The 11,428-nt window shown below is 49.2% G+C and overlaps 1 protein-coding gene across 1 annotated transcript in view; it reads right to left on the bottom strand.

Annotated features, from left to right (window-relative positions):
- Positions 1–5,470: 5,470 nt before the first annotated feature.
- Positions 5,471–11,428, bottom strand: part of SLC25A20 (solute carrier family 25 member 20) — a 19,687-nt gene continuing 13,729 nt past the window's right edge. The window contains exons 5-9 of the mRNA XM_006909064.3: positions 8,563–8,680; positions 7,760–7,856; positions 7,325–7,434; positions 6,710–6,834; positions 5,471–6,295 (exon numbers count right to left, since the gene is read on the bottom strand). Of these exons, the coding sequence (XP_006909126.1) occupies positions 6,233–6,295; positions 6,710–6,834; positions 7,325–7,434; positions 7,760–7,856; positions 8,563–8,680 (513 nt within the window). The 3' untranslated portion in view covers positions 5,471–6,232. The remainder of the gene's footprint in view (positions 6,296–6,709; positions 6,835–7,324; positions 7,435–7,759; positions 7,857–8,562; positions 8,681–11,428) is intronic.

Below are 11,428 nucleotides of genomic sequence, written 5' to 3' on the forward strand. Positions count from 1 at the left end.
CGGCCCTCAGTGCGCGTGCGCCACTGAGCTGCCCGCCTGCTCCGGCCGGTCCGCGGTGGAGGAGCCGGAGTGAATGGTGCACCCGTTCAGCAGAGTCGTCAGTGCCTCTTACTTAGTCACGACGGCCTTGCATTTCTTCTTTCAACACACGCTAAGAGCCTCCTGTTTGCCACCACTCAGTAGGCGTCAGGGACACAGTCCAGAACCAGACGCAGCATCACACATGACCTCCTCAGTGTGTTTCTGGCTGCGGTGGAGAGCAAGAGGACCCACTTTACGGGGTGACATCAAGTTGACTTTGAGGCCTGGGCAGGATCCGACCACAGGAAGATCTGGAGGAAAGCCGTCCTAGCATAGTGGACCGTGAGAGTCAGGATCACCCTGGCCGCTGGGTGGAATGGTGGAATGACCGTAAGACCCTCAGAAGTCTGGCAGGAGGTCTGTAAGATGTCATACGGTGAAGGCTTTGTAGATAGTAGGAGTTCCAATGATACAGTAATTTGAGAGCCACAGACAGAGAAAGAAGCCTGGGAGAGCTCCCAAGGCCAAGCGTGCACCCTGGGAAAAGGGAATAAGGCCCAAGAATGACCTCTGTACCCGTTCTTCCTCCTGAGCACTCCCACCAGATTCTCAGGACTGGATCTGCACACACCTTCTCTCTGCACACCTTACCCTGGGGCCTGGACCAGCACTGCTTGATGATATTGAGCAGATCACAAGGCATTGCTGTCTTTTGCCCCTCCGGAGGGGGCATAGGCAAACTGAAGGGGCCAGTCTATTTCTCAAGTTAACCCCTTCACTCACACCAGACTGGAAGGGAATAGAAAAAGGTGGAGACCTTCCTAGGATGTCCATGCCACAGCCTAGGCACTGACCAAAGGCCCAGTGAACATAAGACAGAGTCCTCCTCCTTGCCGGGCCCCATCAGAAAGTGACTCACTATAGACTTGGGAACTGAAAGGCATTTGGGATGGTTAAGCTCCGCCTGGTAATTAACCAGTATTAATTAAAATCCTCACTAGGACCTTTCATATTGGCTTGGCACACACCCAGGAGCTCAGTGCTTCTGGGAACTGAGTTTCTGGGAGAAGGAGCACCTGATCCCCTCTGGTGCAGAAGCCATCCAAGCTCTAGGCCAGGCAGGCCTGTGTCTCTGAATAGCAGTCCCCTTGGTCAAGATCCTTGAACCTCGGAAGGAGTCTTGGATCATCAGCCTCGTGAGAGGAGGAAGGAGAAGGAGCACCTGATCCCCTCTGGTGCAGAAGGCATCCAAGCTCTAGGCCAGGCAGGTCTGTGTCTCTGAATAGCAATGTCCCCTTGGTGAAGATCCTTGAATTCCAAAAGGAGTCTTGGATCATCAGCCTCGTGAGAGGAGGGATAGTGTTCAACTTTTTCCTTGCTGGGTCTTACTGTACCCTCTTGGAGAAGGTTTACTGAATAAATGAATGATAAATTTCCACACAGCAAGCAGAACCAATTAAACTGCTCTCCTGGCCTCACAATCTCAGAATTAGGATCCTTTACTTCAAAGCTATGCTTCTGATCTCAAAATACAAAGACTTCACTAAGGATAGGCAGGGAGGGGCTAGAGGGTCTGGAGGGGCTGGAGGGGCATGGTTCCTCAGCTCTTCTCTGCTTTTGGGTAGACTGACCCTTCTAAGTATTCCAGGAGTCAGCCTGGACCCAGGAAACCTGGGTGTGACCCCCACTGCACCAACACACCTGGGGATCTGATCCATTTTAAACAATCCTATAATCAACCCTTTGGAAAGGCAAATTCACAACTCCACCCCTGAGTGTGCCCGTTTGTCAGGTTTTTTGTTTTAAAAGGGAACAGGCATCTGTATAGTTAGGGCTCCGACCTCAATTATAAAACAGGGTAGAGGGAGGTTACTCCAGGCCTGACGACAGAGCTGAGTGTGGGTGGGTTCTCCCAGTTGCTCCAAACAACCTCCATCAACCTCTGCCAAAAGCAGGCTGGTCTGCCTGTCTTGTTCTCAGAAGCTCCACAGCTTGGTCATCCAGCCAGCCATCAAACGTGGCATTCAAAGGCATCCTTTGACCAAAGGGAATGGGGCTCCTTACCTGTCTCCACAGACTAGCCTCAGAGTAAGAGTAGACAGGCAGCCTCCAGGCCAAACTTTGCTTCCTTCCCCTAACACCTGGTCCCCAGAGCAGGGATCCATCTCTCCTACTTCTGGGAAACCCTTCAGTGGGAAGTAGAGTCCCAAAGGCCTTCATGAATGCCCAGTTGAGCTGGTAATAGAAGAGGGCCCTGGAGTAAGAGAATACCAGGGGCCCGAGCCCCATATCATCTACGTTTACCTTCCTAAGGCTGCCTTCATTCAAGCCTGTCCAGCTGCACCACTGGGGGTTACCATGGCAACCAAACCTACAGGCAGCCAGGAACTGAGAAATAGCTGTAAGTGATGGTGGGAGTAGAGACCTCCAAAAGCAAGAGAAATATAGGGACCATAATAGAGAAGAGAAGGCCCCATAGCCCTGACAGGAGCTCAGCTCCAACCAGTCCTACTCACTACCTAGCAGGAACTCAACATCTTGTTCAGACTGCCACACCACCAACCACAGGCAGACGTGGACAAAATGGGGCCAATTCTCAGAGATGTTTACAACTATGGATGCAGAATAACACAGGTGGGACACATGTTTAGCCTGACAGCAGTGGATCTGGTGAAAATGATCATGGGTAGGGTGTCAAATTGCTATTTCCAATGAAACTGTGGATTTCATGTGCTCTTGATTGGGGTTTTATTTTAAAAGGTTTTTTTCTCCTGTCTTCAGGAAGAAGAGACGCCCAAACTCTCCCAGACTCCTCTGGAGGCCTGCTCTTGGCCCAAACCCCTCAGTTTACATACCTTCCACCCTCTGGTGTCCCCTTCTCTGCCCAAAGGGGCCACTTCTATAAGCCACTTCAGTCCTGCATTTGTCGCATGAGACCTGTTGGTTACCTGACCACCTCTGCAAGCCAGACCCTCTGGTCCAGTCCTCCCAGATCATTTAGAATCCAGCACCATCAGTTTCTATTTTGTTTTAGAGGTGTTCACAAGCCTCTAGTGTGCAGAAGGGATTGGGACAGTGGGCTATGTTTCCTCTGCCTCTTCAATGTCCATGATGCCTCCAGCACGAGGCCAGGAAGTCTGGTCTGTTTTAACAATGTCCTTGCTCCAGGGAGCAATCAATTCCTGGGCCACCTATTTCTATACCTGTGAGCCACTCCTCTCCCCAGGACACATGTTTAGTCAGACAGCAGTGGGTCTGGTGACACTTTCTGTGTCCCAGGAAAGTGTCAGTCTCTGCAATGGACCTAGAGTCTGCCTCTGAGACACCTCAGGGCAAGGGTAGAATGTGGGAAGCACCAGACAGCCTGGCTGGAGAGTCACAGGCCTGCATGCTGACCAGAGCAGAGGAAGCAGAAAGGGAGCCCTCTGGGAGCACCTGGCCCCTGGGGGCCTTGCCAATGCCTGTTGGGACTCTATGTGCCACCCCTGGCCTGATTCACAGGCCAGTTGCCTGAGCTTTGACCCTGTGGCACACACAGGCCTCTTGGAGCTTGGGTCAAGCAGTCCCAGGACAGCCTCTGGTAGACTCTGAACAAGTCTTTCTTCAGGCCTGTGGACACCCAGACACTACTCTGTTATTCCCACTCTATTATCAACTTGCCAATGATCTTGGCATATCAGTTTACCCTGTCTGAGCCTTGGCTTCCGCATCTGAACACGGGGGTAAAAATCCCTACCCATTAAACAATGAGTTACATGGGGATAAAGAGATAAGAATGAACCCCTAAAAAGGCTAGAAGGGAGATAGTGGGTTCCAGCCTCAAAATCCTGAGGAGAAAGAACTGTGGGTAGAGATGGTATGTAAGGACAGCGGCTATGGTGCTACTACTGCTTCTAATAGGCTGCTGTTCCAACAACCTGCCCTCTGTCCTTCACCTTTGACCCAGTTATACTCTGCTTTGTGCCTGGGTGAGGCTGTCATCACTTGCTGGTTGTTTTAACGATTACTCTCTAGATTCTACTTACGCTGTATGTGACAGTCAGAGAAATTGCTGGGGAGGGCCCCAATCTCTCCCCCACATTTACCCCTAACGGGGAGAGAAGAGATATATCAGGAACAGGTGGCATTTCAAAGTGCATCATAAAAAGGAAGTGCCAGCCAGAAGGGAGTTACTCACCATCTGCTCTGCTGCCTTCACAAATATGTCTCCAGGGGCTTTCCTATTGGACTTAGAGTCTCTTGAACACCCAAAGGAGTAAAAGAATCTACCACCCCTAACATCAAGGAACCAAAACATCGTGTTTTAAAATAGAAGTTGTTTCAAAGGGCAAATTACCCAGAAGCACAGACTGTAAAAGTGATCCTGAGCCAAGGGAATGACTGGCATTTCACTGGAATGCAAATGAACTCCCAGGGGCTTCAAGCAAAGGCTGAGGTTTCAGGACTGTCTCAAAAACTGGGTAGTGCTGATAAAAAGCTTCAGGAGACACATATGCAGCTATCTCCAAAGCAAAGAGATTAAACAGAGACATCCCGCAGCATGAGAGGTACAGGCGTTAACAGTGAATTAATCATCCCAGGCACAGGGCACACAATTTTCATCTCTAAAAAATATTGTTTTTTGACTTGACCATAATTCTTATCTGGTTACCCAGAAGTATATTCTCAGGAATAAAGCCTCCTTCCTTCAACCCCCCAATCTTCAGCTTTCAGCTAGGTTGGCTACACCCATTCCCGGATGAGTGTGGGTCCCTGCCCCACTCACCCATTTATATACAGTGGTGGCTCTAAAGCAAAGTCCAAGGGTCTCTAAGTAGCTGCAGCAATGCGGGAAGTGCCAGTGCAACAGTAACTATGACTGCCAGATGGGACGCTGCCAGAGAAGCCCAGCTCTAGGAGCCTCACCCTCCACCAGACAAGGACTAGCTTGTGACCCTCCAACTCCCTCACCTCCTTGGGCAGCCACCCGAGAGCTTCACCACCTGGGCATCACCCTCAGACTGATGAGTAAAGCCAGGCTGGTGTCATCATATCACACGGCAACCCAAAGCCCATATGAAAACTCGGAAGTGCTTTTGGCCTTTTAGGACAACCGACTCTCCATCTGTTCGCTCAGACACCTATGTGACTCAGAGCAAAGAGGCTGAGGAACGACTGAATGAGCTGCAGGCTGGGCTCGTGGGGCCTGCGTGCCAGGTTTGCACTGAGGGCTGTAGGAACAGTTACCAATCAAGTCACCCCACACCGTCCAACCTGACTGTTCCTCAAGCAGCTGGGGTTGGAGCAATGGGGAAGGCTGGATTGGCCAAAACCTTTCCCTCTTTCTCTTGCTGGAGCCCCTGCCTGAAGCAATCAGGTAAGGACGCTGGATCCCTGACAGCTTCTACCAAGGCCATGAGTTGCCTGCGAAAATGACCCAGAATCAAAAGAAAGAAATCTCACACAATGCAAAAATTAAAAACAGTATTTATTGTTTCCTGTTGAAACAGGGGGCTCCCATGAGAAACGAGTGTGCAAAAAGAGCCTTCCTATACCCTGGACTTTCTCACTGATCCCAGCAGGCTGGGACTCTTGATTTAAAACCCTCCTCACTGTGTGGGAGGAAAAGCTTTTCACCTTCTTCTGGGAAATTAGGCTACTTTAGTTTCAATTTTGATTATTTGCATGCCTGAAAAATAAAGTCAAGCCATTATCAGGCTCCCTGCCCCTGCACACTTACTCAGTCCACTTGACAGACAGACGTGGGCCTCAAGTCCCCATGTGCAGGCCAGGATAGGATGGTACCCTGGAAATCTGGTGCATTTTTCTAGCTAGGGATCAAAGATGACCCCAGCTCCTGGCAGCTGGCTGAAACTGTGCATAGTACCTCCAGTGGCAGGCTGAGATTTTCTCTTTCGAGGTGAGTATTTTGGGTATGACAGGGCTAGTAGTCAACCAATAGATAGTACTCTGGCCACAGGTGGTATCTGGTCTAGAAGCTACATAATACATCTCTAAATCCTCTTGAGATCCCTTAAATTGACAAAAGTGAATTCAGGTTTCCCAATGGCACACCAAGTTCTACCAGGTAGAGGATGTCATTAAGGCAAATGGTCTCAACAAGTCCATGCACAGAGCTCTGATCTCACATCCCCCTTCCCTCACCCGTCAGGACATCTGCCTACTGCTCCTCTTCGGTGACAGCATCCAGAGCCTTGAGCAGCCTTCAGCCTCACAAGTTGGGGGTGGCCCAATTAAGGAACTTCATGGCAACTTCAAAGCCAAGGAAACAGGCCTGAGAAGGGGTTGGAAGAAGAGAAAAGCCAGCAGGAGCTGTGACTATTTACAGAGACCCCGGCATGTGCTTGGCTGGCCCTGTGAGGACTAGAACCCCTCCCTAACCTCGCTCCCACTCCAGGTCCGGGAATCAAACTGTGTTCTCTCATTCCCGAGGGAGGAAGATGCATGTCCCACAACTGCCTGCTTCTGACAACCAGGTCAGGAAATCAAAGCCCCTCGCCTCAGAGAACGGCAAAGGCAAAGCTTCCTGACAGTTTCGGGAAAGGGAGCAAATTAGGAGGCTCTGGCTGAGGGTAGAGTTCTGGGAGAACCGAGCCCCCAATCCAATCCCAGGAGCAAGCAAAAGTCAGCCCACGAGCACCCAGCTCTGAACCCCGAAGGGAAAGCACAGCCCCGGCCAGCCACTCACCGCGTTGGCCGGGAAGGCTCGGATCATCACTGCGTTGAATCCCTTGTACAAGGATGTGATCCCTTCGTCCCTGATCAGCTCCCTCAGCACGTCCCTGAAACCGTTAGGATATTTCCCAGGAGGTGCTGTGGGCAGAACCCAACTGTTAAGGCTTCAGGAAGCTTCCTGACCTGACCATATGAAGACACGTATGAGGACAATCTTATAGTCAAGTCTTCCTGCAAGGTCACAGCACCAGGAGAGGACACACTGCAGGTCATCTGGGACCTGTCCACAGACAACACAGTTCACCTTGGGACAAACAGACACAAATATCTGGATTACAGGTGCCAATTGAGTAGAAAAGGGAAATGAACAATGAAAGGGTCCTTCTGCTCATGTGGGGGAAGGAGAGTTGATTTGACTCCTTATCTCACTTATTTTGTGTTTAGGACAACATGAAAATGAGCCTAGAGTTCCTAGAACACAAACGACCGCCCTGGAGATGCTGGGCAGACAGATGCTGGGTGTGTTGTGGAGAGCGAGTATCCCTCAGGCCTTAAGAGCTCTGCACCCCGGGGGCGGCCAGTTCCGGGACCTACTCCACCCTCACCCACCCCAGTACCCTCCACTTACCAGTCTGGAAGCGGGACTTCAGCACATCTGGGGGGATTGCCACAGCCCAGTTGAAGATCCCTGCGACGCCCCCAGCCACCAGGATCCGAGGCACGCTGAGCTCATTGACACTGCAGAACACCAGCCACAGTCACACAAAGGCTGTGAGAGCTGTGTTCAGACCATCCCTCCTGTGGCAGGCAGGGCAGTTACAAGGGAGAGACACTGACTGAAGGGAGGAGGTCTGAGGCCAGGGCTCCTGTGACATGGCAGCCACCATGCCTTGGAGGGGGTTTCATGCCCTTGTCTCAAATGCTTGCTCCACTGGATGAGGCACAGAGCAAGAGGCGTCAGCTGGGCCTCAGCGGCAAAAAGGGGAAAGGGGACGTGGAGGCGGAAGCAAGTCCCACTCCTGCCTCCACACCCATGTACAGGAAAGGGCGACCTCCCCGTGACTGAGCAAAGTGACTTCTAAGTTCTGTTATTCCCTCTGGAGTTAAGATATTTTTCAGCCACTCATATGTCATGAAATACATCCCACTGGCTGGAACATCTGTTAGTGGCAAGAAAGAGGTAAATTAAATGATATAAAATCCTCACAGATTTTTTTCAATTTAGCACAGCCAAGCCTGGCCTCGGGTCCTTTGGGGTGTCCTGAAAAGTCCCTCAGCAGCACCTCCCATTTTCAACAACTACATTGCAGTGACCAGGTGCTGCTCTGGCACAAGCGCTGGTGTGAGTATATACATGTGACATCCTTCCATCTTCCAAGTCCCCTCTGAGTTGTCCCCACTAACATGCTCACTCCAAGCAGTTATAACCACACCGGCCTTCCTCCAGGCTGCCATCTCAGGACAAGGGTGGGGCCACCTTTGCCTCACCTACTGCCACCCAGCAGGACATGCCTCTCGAACCAGGGAGAGCCCCACTGTTCCTAAGTCACTCTTTCTTCCCACTTATCCCTCCGGTCACAGTTTCTACCTACTTGCCACTTTCTTCCAACTACCACTGTCATGACTTCCACCTTTGAGAGCCAGCCTGCCGGAAGGATGGAAGGTCCCCCCCATCCTCATTTATATTCATGCTGGCCAGAGGAGAGACTGCCTAAAATGAGGACACACAGTGCCAGCCTCATCAGAGCTGTGGTCTGCGTGGTACCAAGGCTAATCTGGCAATCTGGGCAAGGACATCTGTGGCAAATCCACATCAGGTGACCCCTCCCCCCAAGGTGATGTCGGGTAGAGAGTCTCAAAGTTTACCTCGCATAAGGGTTAGCACAGTCCCCTTGTAGATGCCGCGGATCCCAGACTCCTGGTATAGCTTTTTTGCACAGTCCAAGGTACCAGTGTACTTGTTTTCTCCTGAAGAAGCCTGAATCTGAGAGGGGAGAAGAGTCATCAAGTCAGCAAGGGCGTCAAAGTCAACAGACACAGCAGGTTACAGAAGATTACAAAGTGAGCATGGAAGTGGTCATTACACATTAGACAAATGAAAGACTTGACTGTCAAATAGAGAGTTGTCTGGAATGTTCAGTATTGGTGGAAGTCACTATGAAATAAGGCTGGGTGAAAATATCACAAAACATATACAAATTGACTAGAAAAAAATCAATAGAGGAGTTGGATAAAAAGTTGAGAAACTCTTGCAAGTACAAGAGCATTCCCAATAAAGTGAGTTGGGAGGTCTAGGATGAAGAAGACAAATACTTCAGTCCTTCACTACTCTACTTCAATAAATACCTATAGAGCACCAACTCCATTCCAAGCCCTAACTGATCATGAAGCTTGGTTAAGAAAAGGTGAACTGGTGATTGCATTTAGAACTTCTAAGTGTCTGAACAGAGGTCCTGTGAAGAGCCAGGGGAGGGCCAAGGAGAGGCCCCCATCCCAGCCTCAGTGCTTCAGGGCCTAAAAGCCAAGAGCCTAAGGGCAGGCAGGAATAATCTGAAGGAATCTGAGAGAAAAACAGCCCTGTGCAAGATCCATAGCAAGTACAGAACCAAGAGGAATCAGAACACATGGAGCATCAACCAAAGAGTAATTAGAGCTGGAAAGACGTTCAGCTTTAACAGTTCCAAGGAGAGACACTTATATAATAAATATATAAGCCAAATAATTTCTTACATACCAGCACTAACCAGTTGAAAAATTATAGACGAGAACCCCATTCAAAATAGCAATAGAATACATGTGCATCAAGCAACAGGATTTACATATATCAAACTCAAAAACATTTCCAAGGGACATCAAAGAGGTGAATAAAGAGACTCATATGCTGGTTAGGAAAGACTTCTAATCAGAAAGACATCAATTTTTTTAAAAATAATAAATTTAAGAAAGTGTCAATAGCGTATCAATAGCTTTTTTTTTTTTGGTATAACTTTCTCAAATGATCCAGGCACATGTGAACCTGGTATGTCTGAGGAACGGCAGGGAGGCCCATGTGACCAGAGGATGCTGAAGCTGACTCACGGTCCCCTGGGGAACCAAAGAGGATTGGCATAGAACTGACATATTAACACTATTCTCACTGTTATGTACAGTGCAGGCTATAAGCAAGGACACCAGTGAGGAGGATCTCACCGTGGTCCCGGCCGGTGATGAACATGACCTGGAGCAATGTGGCTACAGCTGAGGTGCTGAGAAGGGATGGACAGAGGATACGTTGAAAGTCAACTTAACTGTTCAACAGATGGGATATATACAGTGAGAAAAAGAGAGGAACCTAGGAGGACTCCTGGGTTTTACAACTAGAAGTTGTACAACTAGAAGAATGGTGTTGCCACCAACTGAGCTGCTACAGGTTGTAGGTCAAGTGGGTATTGGGGAAACCAGCTCAGTTTTGCACACGGTGACTTGGAGGTGCCTATGAGCAGCCACATGGAAGTGCTGGATAAATGAGTCTGGCATTCAGGAAAGGTCTGATAAGGTTGGAGATAAAACTGGAGAATCATCAGCATAAAGATGGTGTCTAAGTCATGTGACAAGAAGAAATCCTCAAGGAAATGAATGTTACAGGACTGAGTCCTGTACACATGAACATTGAAAGATCAAGATGATGATGAATCTAAAAAAGAGACAGAGAAGCAGCCAAGTGGGTAGGAGGACAATCGAGACAGAAGCCATAAGACAGCTCCTCAAAGAAGAGGAGGGGATCAGCTGAGTCCGATTCTATTGATGGATCAAAAAGGAGAGGATCAAGAAATGAACACTGGAATTAGCATAAAGGTCACTGGTGACCTTCACAAAAGTACTTCTGTTGGAGCTGTGAGGCAAAAGCCAGGCCGGAATGGGTTTAACAATTAGAAAAGAGGAACTAGAGACAACAACTAGAGGAAAAAAAAAAACTTTCCACAAGTTTTGTTGTGAGAGGGGACAAAGGCATGAAACACAGAAACTGAAGTGGGAAGCAGAACAGAGAGATTTATATTTTAAGGTGGCAGTACAAGCATTTTTATGCTTTTGTTGCTGATGAATGAGAACAATCCAGTGCAGAGCAAAAACTGACTTTGAAGAAAGAATTGTTGAACAGAGTCTGTGGATGGGCGAGACCGGATGGGATCCGGTACACAAATGGAAGGTGGGGTCGAGCAGAAGCGGGGACCACTCTTGTAGTAAACAAGCTGGGCAGCCACATGTGTGGCAGCAGGTGCCAGTGGTGGGTAGAGGTGGTGGAAAGTTCTCTTCTAGTGGTTTCAGTTTTCTCAGTGAAGAAGGAAGCTGGGTCATTCACTGAGGATGGGGGTTTGTGAAGATAAGAGAGGTACAAAGCAGTCACCGAGCAGATTGGAGGCGTATAGGACAAGAGTATGGATAGGGACTGTCGCATCTAGGAGCAGAAAAGGACTTTAGGCATAAAGGATAAGGAAGAATCCATGAGAGAAGAGTCTATTGGACAAGGCTACTGAAAACAAACTTTCCTTAGTCAAAATCAATATACAGACTTCCTCTAGGAAGTATTTTCCCCTATCGCTCCTGCTAAGTACAACAAAAACCCTAGAAGTTATTTTTTAAATAAACGTAGGAAGACTCTGAAAGTTTGGAAAGCAGGCAGACTGGTGAGTGACCTTGGGACTCGAAGAACATGGTGGTGATTTTCCAGGACTTTCTTTTTGATCTGTCTCAG

This window comes from Pteropus alecto, unplaced genomic scaffold (genome assembly GCF_000325575.1).
Source record: "Pteropus alecto unplaced genomic scaffold, ASM32557v1 scaffold53, whole genome shotgun sequence".
Classification (NCBI taxonomy): Eukaryota; Metazoa; Chordata; class Mammalia; order Chiroptera; family Pteropodidae; genus Pteropus; species Pteropus alecto.